The sequence below is a fragment of the Neophocaena asiaeorientalis genome, unplaced genomic scaffold (genome assembly GCF_003031525.2).
Source record: "Neophocaena asiaeorientalis asiaeorientalis breed wild unplaced genomic scaffold, Neophocaena_asiaeorientalis_V1.1 scaffold147, whole genome shotgun sequence".
Classification (NCBI taxonomy): domain Eukaryota; kingdom Metazoa; phylum Chordata; class Mammalia; order Artiodactyla; family Phocoenidae; genus Neophocaena; species Neophocaena asiaeorientalis.
The window spans coordinates 8,817,819-8,837,808 of NW_020173758.1; the positions used below are offsets into that span (position 1 = coordinate 8,817,819).

The 19,990-nt window shown below is 33.0% G+C and overlaps 1 protein-coding gene across 7 annotated transcripts in view; it reads left to right on the forward strand.

Moving 5' to 3' along the window:
* The window catches only part of RNPC3 (RNA binding region (RNP1, RRM) containing 3), a 62,747-nt gene that overhangs the window by 25,698 nt on the left and 17,059 nt on the right, over positions 1 to 19,990 (forward strand). For 2 of the 7 annotated variants that reach the window (XM_024751217.1, XM_024751220.1), the window contains exons 13-15: positions 900 to 1,032; positions 1,737 to 1,808; positions 2,839 to 6,678. In XM_024751217.1, coding sequence (XP_024606985.1) covers positions 900 to 1,032; positions 1,737 to 1,796 — 193 coding nt within the window. In that variant the 3' untranslated portion in view covers positions 1,797 to 1,808; positions 2,839 to 6,678. Of the gene's footprint in view, positions 1 to 899; positions 1,033 to 1,736; positions 1,809 to 2,838; positions 6,679 to 15,442; positions 16,130 to 19,990 lie in introns of those variants that run through there. The other 5 variants (XR_003003947.1, XR_003003948.1, XR_003003946.1 and 2 more) reach the window with 5 other exon arrangements.

Here is a 19,990-nt window from a genome sequence, read left to right on the forward strand (position 1 = left end):
TCATGTATATACTTTCTATTTCCAGTATTGCCTGCCATTAGAATTTGAAGGGAAAAGAAAATTCTATATTGAGAAAGCTGTACACATCAAAATGATAAATTAATAATTGTCTCCTGTTGGACTAGTCATGTGAATTTGTTAAAAAAGAATTTACCTGCATTTTTTGATACTTTAAACATTCTTTATATGCTTTTGCTAGTCCCATAGACTAAATGGTAGGCAGTACTTTAGTTATAAGTTAGTCTGTTTTTTTAAGTAGTTTGAGTATAGTTTCCTCCCCCAAAATGTTGAAAAATGAATACAGTAGGAGAATAGAAGACTACACTTGGAATACGAATTCTGGTTTGTGTTTTTGGCTTTAACTTTAGCGATCGGTATGACCTTGAAGAAGTCACTCCGTCTCTACACATCATCTGTTAAATGGTGGGTTTTGACTACACGATCAGTGAAGTCCCTTCCTACTCTGAAATTCCGGGTTACTTTTCCATAGTTCCTGTCAGCCCTTTTATTCTTGGTCGTATAGTTTTTTTTACTTGAGTAAATATCAGTAGCATTAAATTGGCTGAATAAAACTGTTTAAAAATAGAGATATGAAAGAAAAACTTTGCTTTTATAGTTGCTAGTAATACGATTTTTAAATCACATATATTTATAACAGCTAAAAAAAGATAAACACATCATCAAAATAATTCTGTAAGTATTACCTACTTACAGAATCAATTTTAGAACAGAATATAAAATATAATTTTAGAAAGCCTGAGTAATGTGCTAATCAGATAGTATAGTCATTTTTATTCTGAAAGCAAATTTTTAAATTGTTCAACGCATTCCCATTGACTTCATCAGAATTCTTTGACAATTCTTTGAGTCAAAACCATTTTTTCTTCTGTGACTTCTAGGTTTGATATACGCTTGATGAAAGAAGGTCGCATGAAAGGACAAGCTTTCATTGGACTTCCAAATGAAAAAGCAGCAACAAAAGCATTAAAGGAAGCTAATGGATACATTCTTTTTGGAAAACCTATGGTGGTTGTATCCTTCAAATCTGTCTGTTCCAAGACTTATGGATCAGTAGTTTTTAGGAGTAAGGGTATAATTGAAACCAATTTTTATATTATCCTTCATCTCAACAGCTGGCATTCTAGCTTGAGAATACTCAGTTATAAATATACTTAGTTGAGTCAAATGACAATGTTATTTAAATTTTTATTGGAAAATAAGCATCGTGAGGTTATTAAAATCCAGCCAAGTCTAAACATTTTACTTAATACAGCTTAAAATATACATACTCATGCTAAGCCTAAGATACTATGGTATCCAGAAGTACATTTGGAATCGTTAAAGATATGATTCGTTGTAGTTTTATTATCTTATATTTTATTGTATTATAATTCATATTTATGTTTGAGAATTTTAATAACAAATTATATCATTGACTTACCATCCTGCTTTCAGTAGTTAATGCAGTTTCAAACTAGAAATCAGTGGGATAAATGAAGGAGCAAAGGTCTAGGTGTAAAAAATGACTAAAAGAAAAGATACATTTTTTACTTCTTCCCCAGATCATGGACAGCTAGGAGGCAGTCAACAAATATTTGATGAATGACTGAGTAGGAAGACAAATATAGAGATAAATTAAAAACTGTACTCCTACCCTACATTAGGAAGTTCTTGACAATTCTTTAGAAAAGATTACTTTCATGTTTGTGAACAAAACCTTAATTTTTAAATATTAGCAGTTTGCTCGATCTGCTAGACCAAAACAAGATTCTAAAGAAGGAAAAAGAAAGTGTTAAAAATTATTAAAGGTAAGTGTGGAGATAACGTAATAAAAGGACAAGACTTTCTTGAGATTAAAATTAAGGAAGGATAAAAGCCTGAGAGAATAGTAATTTGTGTACCTTCTAATGTTTTTAAAGGATCCTCCCTCTGATTCTTTCTGTCTATGCAGTTAAACTTCACAATTAAAACTATGGAATAAAACTTATTTGTATGTAAAAATTAAATTTGGGGAATGAATTTCATAAGGGCATTGTATATTAGTCTTTATTTACTTTTTCTTCATAAAGCAAAGCAGTAGTTCTTAAATTTTAACATGTATTATAATCACCTAGAGGGCCTGATAAAACACAGATTACTGGGTTTCCCCTCACCCCCACCCAGAGTTTCTGATTCAGTCGGTCTGCAAGGGGTTTGGGCCTTAGGTAGTCAATCATCCCTAGTTTTCCTGTGAGTAAGGGGTTTTCCAGGATACTGGACTTTTTAATGCTAACACTGGGAAAGTGTCTGCTACACCAGGACAAGTTGGTTACCCTTGGTGGGACCTGACAATTTGCATTGCTAATTACTAATTGTACACCTCACAGAAATATGTACATATTTTTTTGGAATGAAGTATTTCATCTTTCAAATAAGTAATTTTAATTCATACGTAAGTAATTTAATGATTAAAAATGGTAGAATTAAGCATTTTATATTACATTGATTTAAGAAAGATGAGTAGAAATATATTCCTTTTGTTTTTTATTATTTTAAATCTTTCTGCGTTAGTATACTGGAAGAACATGAAGTAAGTGAGCCAGAATTACTGATGGTTACGCTGAAAAAATTATATAAAGAAAATTTTGCCTAATGTTTATTCCTTTTGGGAGGCACCTTGAATATTTGAATTTTGTTGTAAAGTGTCTATACTAGTATAGCCAGAAGTCTTACAAATACCTTAGAAGAACAGATAAAAATAAACCATTTTCAGTGTATGTTTAAAAAAATCATTTTATTTGTAAATCTAACATGAAAAATAAGAAAAAAATTAAATTGCATTCTGCTGTTCTTCTTTAGAAGCATTCCTGCGTAAATACTGCTGTAATACTGTCATACAAAGTGTATCCTTTCTTGTCGTATCCTTTTTGGGGCAGTGTTTTTTTGATTTTCCTGCAAGTGTTTTGTCTCTCCCCAACCCATTGATCCAGTTTAAGCAGTAATTTTTTTACAATGTATTGAAATGAAGTATTTTAAAAATTACCTGTGTTGATTGAACAAATCTTTTATGTGGTTTTTAGATTTGTTGCTTAATTTTCTGTGCTGTCCTTTAGGTTATGTAGTTTTTCCAGGGAAAGTTAGTGAATCAGGTCAGCTTTTTACTTGGACAATGTATACATTTGCTTTAACACAAATTTTATTCTTGTTTCTTCTATTTTGTATTTTCTAAACCTAATTCAGTAACATATATGTTTTCTTTTTTATGATGTATCTGGTTTAGGTGTTCTGTATATATCATGTGTTGTAAAATTTGATTGAGTTTTTTTTCCTATTAAAAAGTACATTTGTTAAAAATTTAAATAACTGGATTTCAATGTAAATTCCAAATAAGAGTAGCAGACCTTACATCTGAGGTTTTATTATCGAGATAGCAAGTAGAAGTATCTTTTTTCCTCTTTATTTTTCTAAGCAAAGTAAAACAAAAGGAATAAGAAAAGAGTAACAGAGAGGAGAATACATAATGTTGACTCAGGGTAGCTCAATAAGTGGAAAGAAAAATTCTGGTAGGTATGTAAGAGCAGTGGTTTCCAGACTAGTTGATAACCAGAACCACCCGAACAGTGGTTCTCAGTTTTGGCTGCATACTGGAATGACTTGTGGAACTTTTTAAAAAAATACTGACAAAAGAAACTCTCCCCCAGAGTTTTGATTCAATGGTCTGGATTGCAGCATACATATTAGGATTTTCAGATTTCCTGAAGTATTGGTTCTAATGTGCAACCAAGGTTGAGAACTACTGAGGAAGGATTTGTACACATAAAGATTCCTGGACTCTGCCCTAGAGCTAATAAATCAGAATCTCTGGAATTGGGACCAAGAATCTAATTTAAAAAGGTCCCTTAGTAGTTCTAAGGACTGACCAGTTTGGATTCTACTTGTTAGATTAAAATGGCAAGGTGGATCCGAGATACCAACCTAACCATCTAAACTTTTATAAGTAGGAAAATAAAGCACTGGAGCCTTTACATTTCTTTCTTGCAAATCCTGCTATAAATAGTACTATGAAACCAATGAAAAATTCTGTTAATCATTGTCATTCTGAGTACAAAAAGAGATACTAAAATTGCTGTTACTTTTTTCTACTGGCACAGTTAAAATGTTTTATTTTTTAATGTTATAAATCAGTTTCTGTGTAAGCTGTTTATTTAGACAATTAAAATTTTGTACTGACATGATTCACTAATTTTCTAAATATAAATGTTTTAGCTTTTAGTTATTTTAAAACTAAACTGTTTTATAATCATGATTATTTTTAATGAATTTCTATGGTATTTTAGGTTCCATTTGAATTTTTCATATCTCTCAAGTGCTTTCCAACTTTGTGGAGATGAAATTGACCACCTGGACTATGGAACTGTGCGTAACAGCTTTTAAAGTGTATTTAAAAATTAAAACTATATGCATTTAAATCAGTTTATTAGAGATATATCACATGTATTTTCATCATCTTCCTCATATATAATAAATTATTTTCTTTCCAATATAATAATGATCTTAATTTTTCTTTATGTTTTATACATCAAAGAAAGTATAATTTGATAATTACATAAATTTTTTATTAAGTGGCTTTATATTAAATATAAATTTTCTTTTATGATTACAAATATTGCCCATTTTCATTCTTACCAGGATACTGATGCACTTAACATTTTTTTTATAGTAATCTTATTTCTTGTAATTATTCTAGGAGTGGTTTTGATTGGCTGTGAGTTTTGATGATTTTTTTGTTGTCGATTTTGTTTTTTTGTGTTTTTTTAGTTGTGGGGGATTTTTCAGTTTAGGGAATTTGTATCCTTGCCCTAACTTAGTCTTCCAGTTTTGTGTCCCCCAATCTATCAGAATGTCACTCAGTGGTGTAAATGTTTCTCATATAAAATTATTCTGTTCCCTTAGTGAAATTAATTTCAACTCTCTGTTAAGTATGAAACTTTGATATGTTTTATTTAATTTTCTCTGATTGATACTCTCCTGTGAGTATGTAATAACAGTTTTATCTTAGAGTCACATCTTTGTTGGAATGATGTTGTGAATCATAGCTTCTTCCCTTTTACTCATAGCTTTGTGAAATAAGGCAAATGAGAAACTTAAAGATAGGAATTAGAAGAATGAGAATGTGAACCCTGGAACATATTACTATTTAGATGTCAAGTGGTAAGAAAACATCAAAGAAGAATGACTAAGAATAGGTAGAGCCAAATGAAGAAAAAATCTCAACTAGGAAGGAATGATTAAACATGTCAGGTCTGTTAATGATGCAAGAAAGATGAGTTCTGAAGACAACTCTATTAAGTCTTGCTCTCTAGGGAAGTAGAGAAAGGGACTGTTAATATAGGGGGGTATGGTATCAAGGTTTTTGTTTTTATTTTATTTTATAAAGATTGAAGATATAGCAGATTTATGTGTTAATAGGACTAAGCTAGTAGAGAACATGATGGAAGAAGGAGAGGAATATTGCTGGAGCCATAGATATGGTGTACAAATAGAAGGGTTAGTTTTAAAGATGGGTGTGTAAACAGCTCATTAATAGTAGTAGAAGGAAGGACAGATTATATATGTCTAGGTATTTGCAGTTTAGTACATATAGTGGGAGCATATAAAAGTTTTGTTACATTTTGTCAGTGAAATAGGAAGCAAGGTCATGAAGTAGAGGGAAGAAGTGTTGGGGAAAAATGGATTGAGGAAAGAAAAGAAGATGTAAAATAGATGTTTAGGAAAGTGAGAGAATGAATAGACTGTTAGAAGAAGAAGAATTGCTAGACGTTACTTAAAATGCATACTTGAAGTCCATGGTTATTAATTTAAGTGAGATCAGTCAACATGGTTTTGTGTTTTTCTCCAGTTAAGTTTAGCCTTGGTCCTATCATTGAGTAGACACAGAGTCAAATGATTAAAGTTGGAATTTTCCCAGGTGAATACAACAAAAAGGGAGAAAGGGAAGGGTGTTGCTATAATCAAGAGAATGATGATGAAGGAGGGACATGGAAAGTAATCTGGTAATGAGCAAATTAATAAAAGGAAGGAGTTTGAGGCACAGTGGAGAAATGGTATGATCCATTGAGATTGCAGTGTGGTTGAGGATGTGTTGTAGTTAATTTCTAGAGGTAGGAAATTTGGGAGTTTGAAATAAGAGAAAGGGACTGAAGTTGACAGTATTAGAGTACAGTAATTAGTGACTAAGTTCACATTCTAGAACGTGAACATGGTAGTTGAATGCAAGTGGGGTCATGGAAAGAGATGAAGAAATTGAGAAACTCAGGTATTGAAAGGATCACCTAAGTGGATTTTGAAATTATCAAAAATTACGACAGGAGTAGTGAATCAAAAGCTAAAAAAATTATTCCTTAGGACATTTAGATCTGTCAGGTATGCCAAAAAATATTTTTTAAAATCAACCTAAATAAAACTCTGGAGTCCCTATCCTTTCACAGTGACAGGAATTTCAGCCTAACTAATTTACTGAGAAATAGTTTTTACAGGTTTTACAGGTATAGGTTCTAAATTCAAATCTTGTGTGTATAGCTTAATTGCTTTATGCCGTTGGGCAAGTTCTGTACCTTTTTTTCAGTTTCCATGGGGATAATAAAAATACCTACCTCAGGGTTGTTGTAAAGATGATCAGATGAATATAAAATACTTAAACCTGGTATATATATATATATATATATTTATATATATATATATGTATTATATATATAATTTATATATATATATAATATATATATATATTTAAAATCTGGTATTTATATTTTATATATATATAATCAAGTTTTCAATAAACATTAACTGTCATGGTGGTGGTTGTGGTGGTTTTCAACTCACCTGGTCCTGAAGGTGATGTAAAAATTCCGAGGTCTTAGATAAAACTTTAGTCATCTTTCCACCATGATTATCACTGAGATGCCCAGATTCTTCCTTGCCACACTTAGGGAGCATGAGACTATTTTGATAAGTTTAGGATCTTCGGCGTCTAGGAATTAACCTTTTTATGGATAACGCACATTCCAACCCCATGACTACTTCATAAACTGAGCATGTGCCTCAAGTAAGTAAAATTAGAAAGATTTCTAGGACTTGTACAGAAACTGCCCCCAACCCATGAGTTTTTTAAAAAGTCGTCATGGAAATGGAGAATTACTAATAATTTGATCCCACAGCAAAAGCCCTAATAGCTAGTCTGTCATTGAATTTTTCAGTTACTTTAAACAGTAAGTACCTTTTTCTTTTTGCTGGAGGGATTTGGCACACTGGCCAAGTGTGGGTCAAATATGTCACCTCTGAGGTGAGAAGTGAAGTTTCATATAAACCACATGAAAGGAGAGTTTGGGAATGGACTTGCTCTCTAAAGGAAAAGTAAAGCACTGTGAAATCAAAAGAGAAACTTAGGTATTAGGCAGGCAAAAGCAAATGTTTTACTACAATATACAGTATATAAAACTCTTATTGCCATGTGGTTGTTTTCCATTTATGCCTTTTACAAGGGCAGGGACTAGTGTATAGGGAGGGAGGCTCCTAGGGTGTAAAATTTAAGGAGGCATATGCTCTCAGAGTAACTTCACCCTAGTCATGAACAGAATCAGCATAATCCTGATTAGGTAAATCACCAAATAAAAAGTAGTAGCATACAAGTTGCTGTTTTAGATGATTTGGAACGTATTTGCTGTTCAAATGAGACTCCTTCAAAAATCAATGTCGAGAGATTAAGTCTTTGAAAGGAAGTAAGGGAAAGGAATTAATACCTATTAAGTATCCAAAATTCAAATAGCATAGTACTGAGTGCTTAGGTATAGTAATTTGATCTTTACTACCCTATAAGAAGAGAACACTTGCCTTTGTGAGTAATGGAGAAGTTTAATAAAATTAGTAAGATACTTTGTTACATTTAATTTCCTTTACTAATGCATGTAAAATGAAAAATAGAGACTTCAGTAGGACTCTTCGGTAGATGAGAGCTAACTACATGTGTTAGGCACATAAAAGATAGAATTGATGATTCTCAGAAATAGAATTCCCACCCCAAGAACTTAAACTACTATATATTCTACTCTGGCATTTCCTGAAAGCAAACTGTAGTAGAGATACAGCAGTCACACAAAGGCCAGTATAGGGAATCTAAAATAAACAACAAAGACTCACCGAATACGGAAAAAGTACCAGGAAAGAGAGATCCTTTACATACTAAGCATAAGCTTTAATGCCATGGGGAAAAACTGGGAGATCAAATGAGGTATCTATGATTTAATACACAAAGATTTAAAGCAATTATATTCTTTTAAAAATATATGTGTATATTTATACATATCAGAAATGAGTAAAAGGTATTTGACTACACAGGAAATTTTATTTTTTTAAGTTATGGTATAGTATCAATATACCACTTCTATACTACTTATATACCAGGATCTTTGAAAATCTAAGAATTCCAGAAGAAAATCTGAGCAACTGATTAATTTCTTTATTGTTTAAACCTTTTCAGAGCTTAATAAGATACACAAAATATTATATATTATTTATGAAGACTATCTTGCTATGGAAGAAAAAGGTGGAAGGGAAAGAGATTGAAGTTTGGGTAGTTCTGTATATATTGGATTTTTCTTTAAAAAAGATATCTGAAGACTATTTTGTCTAAATGTTAACATCTGTTAAATCTGGGGCTTGGGCTATGGGGTCTGTTATATTTTTTTACTTTTCTGTATGACAAATACATCACATCTTAAATGAAAAATAAAATAGTCAAACACCTCTAATCTAGTGTTTCTTAGCCATTTTTTGCCCTCCCCCCATCCAGGAGGATTTTTAGACTTTTTTTTTCCCTAATCATCATTTATGAAATTGTAATACCACAATATGATGTTATGTCTCTTTTTGAGCTGTGTGTATCCATCCTTTTGTTTAAAAAAAGTAAGATTTTTCTTCCTACCCAACCCCAAGAACTAAACAACAGTGAATACTTTAGAAGACAAATGATTCAGTATAACAAAACATTAATAAGTTCAGAACTTTAAATCATACAATGTACATTCTCTAATTTTAGCTGAGTAAAACCAGATATTGGTAAAAGAAATATCTGAAAAAATGTTCAAGTTCCTAGATATTAAATAACATTTCTAAATTATATATGGATCAAAGCAGACTTTTTTATAAGAGGAATTAGGAAATATTTGAATGTAAATGAAAATACAACATCAGAATTTGGGGGATACAGCTAAGAGGAGGGTTTAAAGAGAATTTGCCTATATTAGATATATTAGAAAAGAAGAAAAATAATAGGTTTAACCTTCTACCTTAAGGAACTAGAAAAAAGAGTAAGAACATAGCATGCAGAACAAGGAAATAATAAAAATAATCATAAATCAATGAACTTATAGACAGAAAACAGCTGAAAATATCATTGGAAACAGAACTAGTTCTTGAGAAGATGAATAAAGTGGAAAAAGTTCTAGCCTTACTGCCAAGGAAAACAACCCCTCCTCGCCCTCAAATTGTAAGAAGATGATATTGGAATATTTTTAACAAATTTATTTCCATAAATTTGACAACTTTGATGAAATGGACCAATGAAAGTGTTAAACTACCAAACCTTTTTTAAGTAGGTAACCTGAACAATTCTATATCTAGTAAATTTACTTTGTAGTTAAAAATCTCCCTGGAGGGCTGAATAGCTTCACTGGTGAATTCTGCCAAACATTAAATGAAAAAGCCAACAATACTATACAACAGAACACTTCCAAATTCATATTAAGAGGCCTGCATTATCCTGGTGGTAAAAAAAGTTACAGGAAAACTACATATTCCTATTTCTCATATAGATGCACAAGTCCTCAACAGAATATGAGCAAGTTGAATCAAGATATACATTAAAAGGATTTAAATCATGACCAAGAGAAGTTTATCTTAGAAAATGCAGGCTATTGAACCTTTGGAAATCAGTAAATGTAATTTATCCTATCAATAGACTAAAGAAGAAAAAGCATATGATCATCTTAATAAGTGAAAGAAAAGCATTTGACAAAATTAAATATCCATTCTTAATAAAAACTCAGTAAACTAGGAAAAGAGCTTCCTTAAGCTGAAAAGTGTTTGCACAGCCTCCAGCTATCCTGATACTCCATGGTTAAAGGCTAAATGTTTTTTCCCTAAGGAAAGGGGAAGCAAGGCAAGGAAGGGCACCCTCACTACTCCTATTCAAAATCTCACTGACAGCCAGTGCTTAAAATGAGAAAGAGAAGAGCTATGCAGATTGGAAATTAAATTATTCCTATACAGAGATGATATGATTGTTTATATAGAAAATCCCAAAGAATCAAAAAGCTCCTATAGTCAAGTTAAATAAGATTGTAAGATTAAAAGTAAATATGTAGAAATCAGTTATACTTCTGTACACTAGCAATGAGCAGTTAGACATTGAAATTTTTTTCTACAATTACCATTTGCAATAGTTTCAGAATGAAATAATTAGGTATAAATCTACCAAAATGTGTACAAGACCTGTATGCTGAAGACCCTCCACCAAATTTTGATAAAAAAATAAAGAAGACCTAAATAAACAGAGAGATACACTGTGTACATGTTTCGTAAGACTCACGATTATTTTGTCACCTCTTCTCAGATACATAGATTCATTTCAGATTGAAAATTCTAGCAGGATATTTGTGTTGATATGGCTAAGCTGACTTTCAAATTTCTTTGGAAAAGCAACAACTAGAATAGCCAGCACAATTTTGAAAAACAGTTGTATGACTTAGATTACATACTTCTAAGACTTATTATAAAGCTAGAATAAGTAACATAGTATTTGGCAGAAGGATAGACACATAGATCACTGGAACAGAAAAGTCCAGAAGTAGACCCACATGTATAGTAAATTAATTTTAGACAAAAATGAGAAGGCAGTTCAGTGGAGAAAGGTAGTCATTTAAATATAAGGTGCTAGAATAATTGGACACCTGTATGTGCCCCCACCCCGAAAAAAGTTGAACCTTAATACATTTCTTTCACACAAAAATTTATTCAAAATAAATCATAGACCAAAATATAAAACTATAAAACTTCTAGCAAAATCATCTGTGTGACTTTGCTTACACAAGGAGTTCTTAAATACAACACCAGAAATTTGATCCATTAAAAAACTAAATAGGACTTTGTCCAATAAAAATCTTGTTTGTTTAGAAGACACTATGAAGAATGAAAAGGCAGGCACAAACTAGGAAAAGTCTTTGGGAAACACATATTTGACAAAGGAGTGTATCCAGAATATATAAAGAACTTTAAAAGCTCAGTAAGAACAAAACAAAAACAAAAATGAACAATAAATTTGAAGACACTTCACCAAAGATTTGCAGATGGCAAGCACATGAAATGATGCTAAACATGATTAGCCATTAGACAAATGCAAAATACAACCATAATAAGATGGGACCACGCACCTATTAGAAAGGCTTAAGATAAATTCTGATAGTACTAAGAGCAGTCAAGAATGTGGAGCAACTACAGCTCTCATACATTGCTGGTGGAAGTACAAAATGGTACACCTGCTTTGCAAAACAGTTTGGGGAAGTTTGTAATAAAGTTAACATACACTTACATGTGACATATCCACAACACTTCTAAGTATTTATCCAAGAAGAACAAAAAAAAAACCAAACCTATGTTCACATGAAAATCTATACCTAAGAGGTTTCTGGGAAGATGGTGGAGTGGGAAGTACCAGGATTCCATCTCCCCACGTAGACAGCTACACCAGCAGAATCTGCCTGATGTCACTATTTTGGAACTCTGGAGTCTATTAAAAGCTTGCAACTTCCAGGGGAAGCCTTGGACAATAAATTGTAGTTAATTTAGGTTAATTTCAGCCCATAGTAGCAGCTACCAATCCCCCAACCCCAACCATGTGGCAGGCAGCCATGTATGTATCCTAGAACACCTTGCATGCAGCTGGTAGGAGTCAGGGTAGGCAAAAGGACCCTGAACTCTAAATACTGGGGAATCTATGCTCTAATTGTTAATTGCTGCTTTTGATCACAGAGGTACAAAGAGGTTGGCAGCCATGGTTGTTGTACCTCCTCCCATTTTTGTAAGCTATCCCTTCTATCTGCTGCCCCATTGAAGTGACTTACAGGGGAATAGTAAGGCAGGCACCCCCTTTGCCCCTCCCTCTTTATTTTTCCTTTTCCCCTTTGGGGAGCCAGACATGCTTAAAGACTAAGATATTCAAAAACAGCTGCACATATGGGGAAAATTAGAAATTGCCCACTAATCCCAGGGAAAGGCTCAAAAGTCTGAGAAGACCTTGGGTTTTACACCTCAGGCTGGTCCTTAACACAGATACACCATACAATAATCAAAAAACCAAAAACAATAAAAAAAGAGCAAACCATGTGGAAGGGGGAGAATATGGATTTCAGTTACTGTAATGTTAAGTTCAAATGTCTAGTTTCTGGGCTTCCCTGGTGGTGCAGTGGTTGAGAGCCTGCCGATGCAGGGGACATGGGTTCATGCCCCAGTCCAAGAGGATCCCACATGCCGTGGAGCGGCTGGAAAAACTTACAAGACATACAAAGGAACAGGAAAATATGGGTGGTTCAAAGAGAAATAACTAAATGGACAGAAACTATCCCTGAAGAAGACCTGATGGAAGCTATACTTAGACAAAGACTAAAATAACTGTTCTAAAGATGCTCGAGGGACTAATAGAAGATGTGGAGAAAGTAAAAGCAAAACAACTTATGAATAAAATGGAAATATCAATTAATAGGAAATCTAAAATTAAACCAAAAATTTCTGGAGCTGGGAAAGTACAATAACTGAAATGAGAAATACACTAGAGGAATTCCAAGGAAGACTTGAGTATGCAGAAGGAATCAGTGGACATAGGACAATGAAAATAGGACAATGGAAATTATCAAGTTTGAGGAACAGACAAAAGACTGAACAAAAATGAACATAGCATAAGAGTCCTATGGGAAACCATCAAGCAGACCAACATACACACTGTGGGAGTACCAGAAGAGAGGAGGAAAGAGACAGAATATTTGAAGAAATAATAGCTGACAACTTCCCATGTCTGATGAAAGTTGTGAATATAAATATCCAAGAAGTTCAACGAATTCCAAGTAAGATTGACTCAAAGATCCACATCAAGACATAATAAAACTTATTATAAAAACAAAGACAGAGAAGTGAATTTTCACATACAAGGGATTCTCAATAAGATTATCAGCAGATTTTTCATTAGGATCTTTGGAGGCCAGAAGGAGTGGACTGACATATACAAAGTGCTAAAGGAAGAAAACTTCAACCAGGAATCCTGTATCTGGCAAAACCGTTTTTCAACAGTGAGGGAGAAATTGACATTCCTAAATAAACAAAGCAGTAGAGTTTGTTACCACTAGACCTGCCTGTGAGAAATACTCAAGGGACTCTTTGAAGAGTCAAATGAAAGGACACTAGACCATAACTAGAAGCCATGTGGAGAAATACGGATCTTAACAAAGATCTTATACATGAACAATTATAAAAGCTAATATTATTGTAACAGTGGTTTGTTACTACACTGTTATCTACATGATTTAACAGACTAATACATTGAATAGACAATTGTTAGCCTATAAGCTAGTATTGATATTATTGTAACTGTGGTCTAATTCTACATGTTGTTTTCAACATAATTTAAGGGACAAATGCATTTAAAAATAGTTACGTTTAGGGGCATACAATGTATAAAGATGTAATTTGGGGGAGAAAGGGCTGGAGACAGAACTGTAAAGGCACTTCTTATATGTTACTGAAGTTAAGCTAGTATGAATTCAAATTAGACTGTTATAACTTTAGGATGGTAAATGTAAACCCCATGGTAACCACAAGGAAAAGAGCTACAGAATATACACAAAAGAAAGTGAGAAAGTATTTTAAACATTTTACAAAAAAAGTCAACTAAACATAAAAGACAGTTAAGGTGGAAATGAGGGACCAAAAAAAAAACAAAAACAAAAACCTATAAGGCATATAAAAAACAAGCAAAATGACAGAAGTAAGTCCCTCCTTTTCAGTAATTACTTTGAGTATAGATGAATTAAACCTCCAGGCCAAACACCAAGATTGAGAAAATGCATTAAAACACTTGATCCAACTGTATGCTATCTGCAAGAGTCACTTTGGATCCAAAGACCAAACAGATTGAAAGTGAAAGTGTTGAAAAAGATATTCAGTGCAAATAATAACCAAAAGAGAGCAGGGGTGGCTATACTAATATCAGATAAAATAATACACTAAATCAAAAAAAGGTAAAGCGACAAAGAAAAATATATTAATGAAAGTTTCAATAGAGCAAAATGTTATAAAAGTTATAAACATTTACAAACCTAATGACACATCATCAAAATATATGAAGCAAAAACTGACAGAGTTCAAGGGAAAAATAGACAATTCTACAATAATAGTTGGAAACTTCAGGACCCTAATAACGATAATGGATAGTTCAGTCAAACAGAAGTAAGGAAATAGAGGACTTAATAACTATCTAACAGACATATACAGAACACTGTAGCCAACAGTGGCATACATATTTATCTCAAGTGCACGAGAAACATTTTCCAGAATGGACCATATGTCAGGCCACAAATTAAGTTTCAGTGAAAAGAGATATACAAAGTATCTTCTCCAACCACAATGGGATTAAGTTAGAAATGAATAACAGAAGGAAAAGTGGAAAATTCACACTATTGTTGAAATTAAATGACACGCTTGAACAACCGGTGGGTCAAAGAAGTTACATGGGAAATTAGAAAAAAAAAATACTTAAAAAAAATAAAAACAAAAACACAACATACCAAAATGATGGGATGCATCAAATGTGGTCTAAGAGGAGAATTTATACTTACAATCACTAACATTAACAAAGATTTCAAACCAGCAAGCTAGCTTTACAACTTTTAAAGAACTCAAAAAAGAAAAGCAAACTAAACCCAAAGCTAGCAGAGGAAGAAAATAACAAAGATTAGAGATAAATGAAATAGAGAATAAAAAATAGAGAAAATCAGTAAAATCAAAAGTTGATTGCTCAGAAAGACCAATAAAACTGACAAACCTATAGCTACAGGGACTAAGAAAAAGACTTAAATTACTAAAATCAGAAATAAAGGTGGGGACAAACTACGGATTATAAGAGTACTGTAACAGTTCTCCATTAACAAATTGTATAACGAGATAAAATGGACAAATTCCTAGAAACACAAACCTACTAAAGACTAAACTACAAAGAAATAGAAATTCTGAATAGACCTGTAACTAGTAAGGAGATTGAATCAGTGATCAGAATAGACAAGTCCTGAACCCGATAGCTTCACTATTGACTTCTAGCAAACATTTAAGGAAGAATTAAAACCAGTTTTTCTTAAACTTTTCACAGAAGTTGAAGAGGAAGGAAAACTTCCTGACTGATTCCTTGGGGCCAATATTACCCTCATATCAAAGCCAGACAAAGACACTGCAAGAAAAGAAGACTACAAGCCAATATCCCTTATGTTCAACACTGATACAAAACTCCTCAACAAAACACTAGCAAACCAAATTCAGGAGCATATTAAAAGGATTATACATCACGACCATGAGAGATCTATATTGGAATGCAACGATGGTTCAACATATGAAAATCTATCAAATCTAAATGAAGGACAAAGACTACACAATCATCTTAATTGACACAGAAAAGCACTTGACATAATTCAACATCCTTTCATGATAAAAACATTCAACAAACTGGGAACAGAAGGAAACTACATCAATATAATATTCTTATATGAAAAACTCACAGTGAACATCATACTCCATACTGAAAGGCTGAAAGCATTTCCTCTAAGATCAGCAACAACTCAGGGATGTCCACTTTTGCCACTTCTGTTCAACACAGTGCTGGAAGTTCTAACCAGAGCAATCAGGCAAGAAAAAAATAAAAAGCATTCAAATTGAAAAGGAAGAAGTAAAAGTATCTCTGTTCACAGATAATATGATTTTTTTCAGCTTTATTGAGATATAATTGACAAAATTCTAAGATAATGTATACAACATGGTGATTTGATATATATACACTGTGAAGGGAATTTCCACATTGATTTAATTAACACCCATCATATCACATTTTTTTGTTTTATCTTGTTTTGGTGAGAACATTTACATACTACTCTCTTAGCAAATTTCAATTATACAATACGATGTTACCAACTATAGTCATCATGTTATACATTATGTCCTCAGTCCTTATTCATTTTATAACTGAAAGTCTGTACTTTTTTTTACCAGTGTTTCTCTATTTCCCCCCCTCCATCCAGCCCCTGCAACCACTTTTCCTACTTTCTGCATATGAGTTCAACTTTTTTTTTTTTTTGATATAGAAATTATACGGTGATACCATGCAGTATTTGGTCTTTTTCTGTCTGGTTTCTTTAATACCCCCAAGCTCATTCACACACCATGGAATATTATGTATGTGTATGTATGTGTGTGTGTGTTTATGCACATATATACATATATCACATTTTCTTGATCCATTAATTTTTTAATGGCCATTTTAGTTCTACTGCAATGAACATAGGAGTAGAGATACCTCTTCTAGATAATGGTTTTGTTTACTTTGAATACATAGCCAGAAGTGGGATTAGTAGACCATATAGTAGATGTATTTAATTTTTTGAGGAACTTTCATACTGTTCTTCATAGTGACTACCAGTTTACATTTCTACCTACAGTGTATGAGCCTTCTCTTTTCTTCACATTCTTGCTAGCATTTATTATCTTTTGTCTTTTTAACGATAGCCATTCTAACAGGTGTAAAGTGGGTGATCTCATTGTGGTTTTGATTTGCATTTTTCTGGTGATTAGTGATATTGAGCGCCTTTTCACGTACCTGTTGCCCATTTGTATGTCTTCTTTGAAAAAATGTCTCTTCAGGTCTTTTGCCTATTTTGAAATTGGGTTATCTGTTTTTTTCTATTAAGTTGTAGATATGATCTTACTTAGAAAACCCTAAAGATTTCACACACACACACACACACACACACACACACACACACACAAAACTGTCAGAAGTAATAAATTTAGCAAAGTAGCAGGATAAAATAATCAACATACAAAAATCAGTTGCATTTTTTTTTACATCTTTATTGGAGTATAATTGCTTTACAATGTTGTGTTAGTTTCTGCTATACAACAAAGTGAACCAGCTCAGTTGCATTTCTATACACTAATAACGAACAATCTGAAAAGGAAATTATGAAAACAATTTAATTTAAAGTAGCATGAAAAGAATAAAATACTTAGGAATTAACAAAGGAGATGAGAGATTTGTACAATGATAACTACAAAACGTTGCTGAAAGAAATTAAAGAAGACATAAATAAATTGAAACACATCCCATGTTCATGGATTGGAAGATTTAATGGTGTTGAAATGTAAATTCTATGGAAAGTGATCTACAGACTCAATGCAATTCCTATCAAAATCCCAATTACTTTTTTTGAGAAATAGAAAAACTCATCCTAAAATTCATATGGAATCTTAAGGGACCTCAAATAGCCAAAACAATCTTTTGAAAGAAGAACAAAACTGGAGTACCCACACTTCCTGATTTCAAAACCTACTACAAACCTACAGTAATCAAAACAGTGTGGTAATGTCATACAAACAGACATATAAACCAATGAAATAAAATAGAGAGCCCAGAAATGAACGTGTTACATATATGGTGAAACGGTTTTTGACAAGGTTGCCAAGACCATTCAATGGGCAAATATTCTTTTTAACAAATGATGCTGGAAAATCTGGATAGCCACACATAAAAGAATGAATTTGGACACCTACCTAACACTATATACAAAAATTATATCAAAATGGATCAAAGACCTAAATTTAAGAGCTAAAACAATGAAACCTTAGAAGAAAATATAGGACAAAAACTTCACAATGTTTTTTTTTAGCAATGATTTCTTATATGTGACACCAAAGGCACAGGTAACAAAAAACAGGCAAATTGGACTTCATGAAAATGTTTGAAATTTGTACATCAAAAGATACTATCAATAGAGGAAAAATCCATCCACATAATGGGAGAAAATATTTGCAAGTCATGTATCTAATAAAGGATTAATATCCAAAGTACATAGAGAACTACTAAAACTCAACAACAAACAGTAACCCAATTGAAAGATGGGTAAAGGATTAAATAGACTTTTCTCCAAAGAAGACAGCCCATAATTTATGCATGTGGAATGATGCTTAACATCACTAATCATTAGGAAAATGCAAATCAAAACAAGAATGAGATACCACCTCACACTAAGACGGCTACTATCAAAAAAACAGAAAACAGCAAGTGTCGATAAGGATGTGGAGAAATTGAACCTTGTGCTCTGCTGGTGGGAATCTAAAATGGTATAGCCATTGTGGAAAACAGTATGGCAGTTCCTAAAAAAAAATTTAAGTAGAATTATCATACCATCCAGCAATTCCATTTCTGTGTGAATATCCAAAAAATTGAAAGCAGGATCTCAAAGTGATATTTGTACACCCATGTTCATAGCAGCAATATAACTTCACAACAGCCAAAAGGTGGAAGAGGGCTTCCCTGGTGGCGTAGTGGTTGAGAGTCCACCTGCCGATGCAGGGGAAACGGGTTCGTGCCCCGGTCTGGGAGGATCCCACATGCTGCAAAGCGGCTGGGCCTGTGAGCCATGGCCACTGAGCCTGCATGTCCAGAGCCTGTGCTCTGCAACGGGAGAGGCCACAACAGTGAGAGGCCTGCATATTGCAAAAAAAAAAAGGTGGAAGAAACACAAGTGTCAATTGACAGATGAATGAATAAGAATCATATGGTATATACATGGAATATTATTCAGCCTTAAAAAGGGAGGAAGTTCTGTGATATACTACAACAGAGATAAACCTTGCAGGGTAAACAATATGCTAAATGAAACAAGCCAGTCACAAAAAGGCAAGTGCCATATGATTCCATTTACATGAGGTGCCTGTAGTAATAAAAATCATAGAGACATAAAATAGAACAGTGATTGCCAGGGGCTGAGTGGAGAGAGGAATGGGGAGTTTAACTGGAACAGAATTTCACTTTTGCAAGACAAAAATAGCTATGGAGATCAATGGTGGTGATGGTTGTACAATATTATGTTTGTATTTAATACCATTGAACTGTATGCTTAGAAAATTAAGATGGTAAATTTTGATGTATGTGTAACAGTACAAAAATTTGAACAAAAAACCCTGCATGTAAACATTTACAGTGGCTTTATACATCATCCTCCAGAATGGAAACAACTCGAATGTTCTTCAACTTTTGTAGTACCTGTATACAAAATAGTGATGACTGATACATGGAACAGTATGGCTTTATCTCAGATGTATCATGTTCAATAAAAGAAGCCAGACTCAGAAAGTCACATACTTTGTGACTACATTTTTATAAAGTAATGTAAAAACAAAACTATAAGACAACTACCTGATGAATGAGGCCCAAGGGACCAGGTCTGGGTAGATGAATTGACTACAAAGAGATTCTGAGATGTGATAGAAATATTGCATATTGTAATCTTTTTTAAAATTCAATAAATCTTTATTGAGCTCCCATGGGGTGTAACATAGGGGTATAATTTTATTGTTCTGAATGTGTTTATCCAGTTTTCCCAACACCAGTTATTGAAGAGACTCTCCTTTCCCCATGGGTGTTCTTTGCTCTCCTCTGGAATAGTAGTTGACTGTATATTCAGGGGGTTTAAATCTGGGCTTTCTATTCTGTTCCGTTGGTCCAAGTGTCTATTTTTGTTCCAGTCCCATACTGTTTTTATTACTATAGCTTTATAGTATAGTTTAAAATCAGGACGTGTGATATCTCTAGCTTTGTTCTATTTCCTCAGTATTGTTTTTGCTATTTAGGGTCTTTTGTGGTTCCACA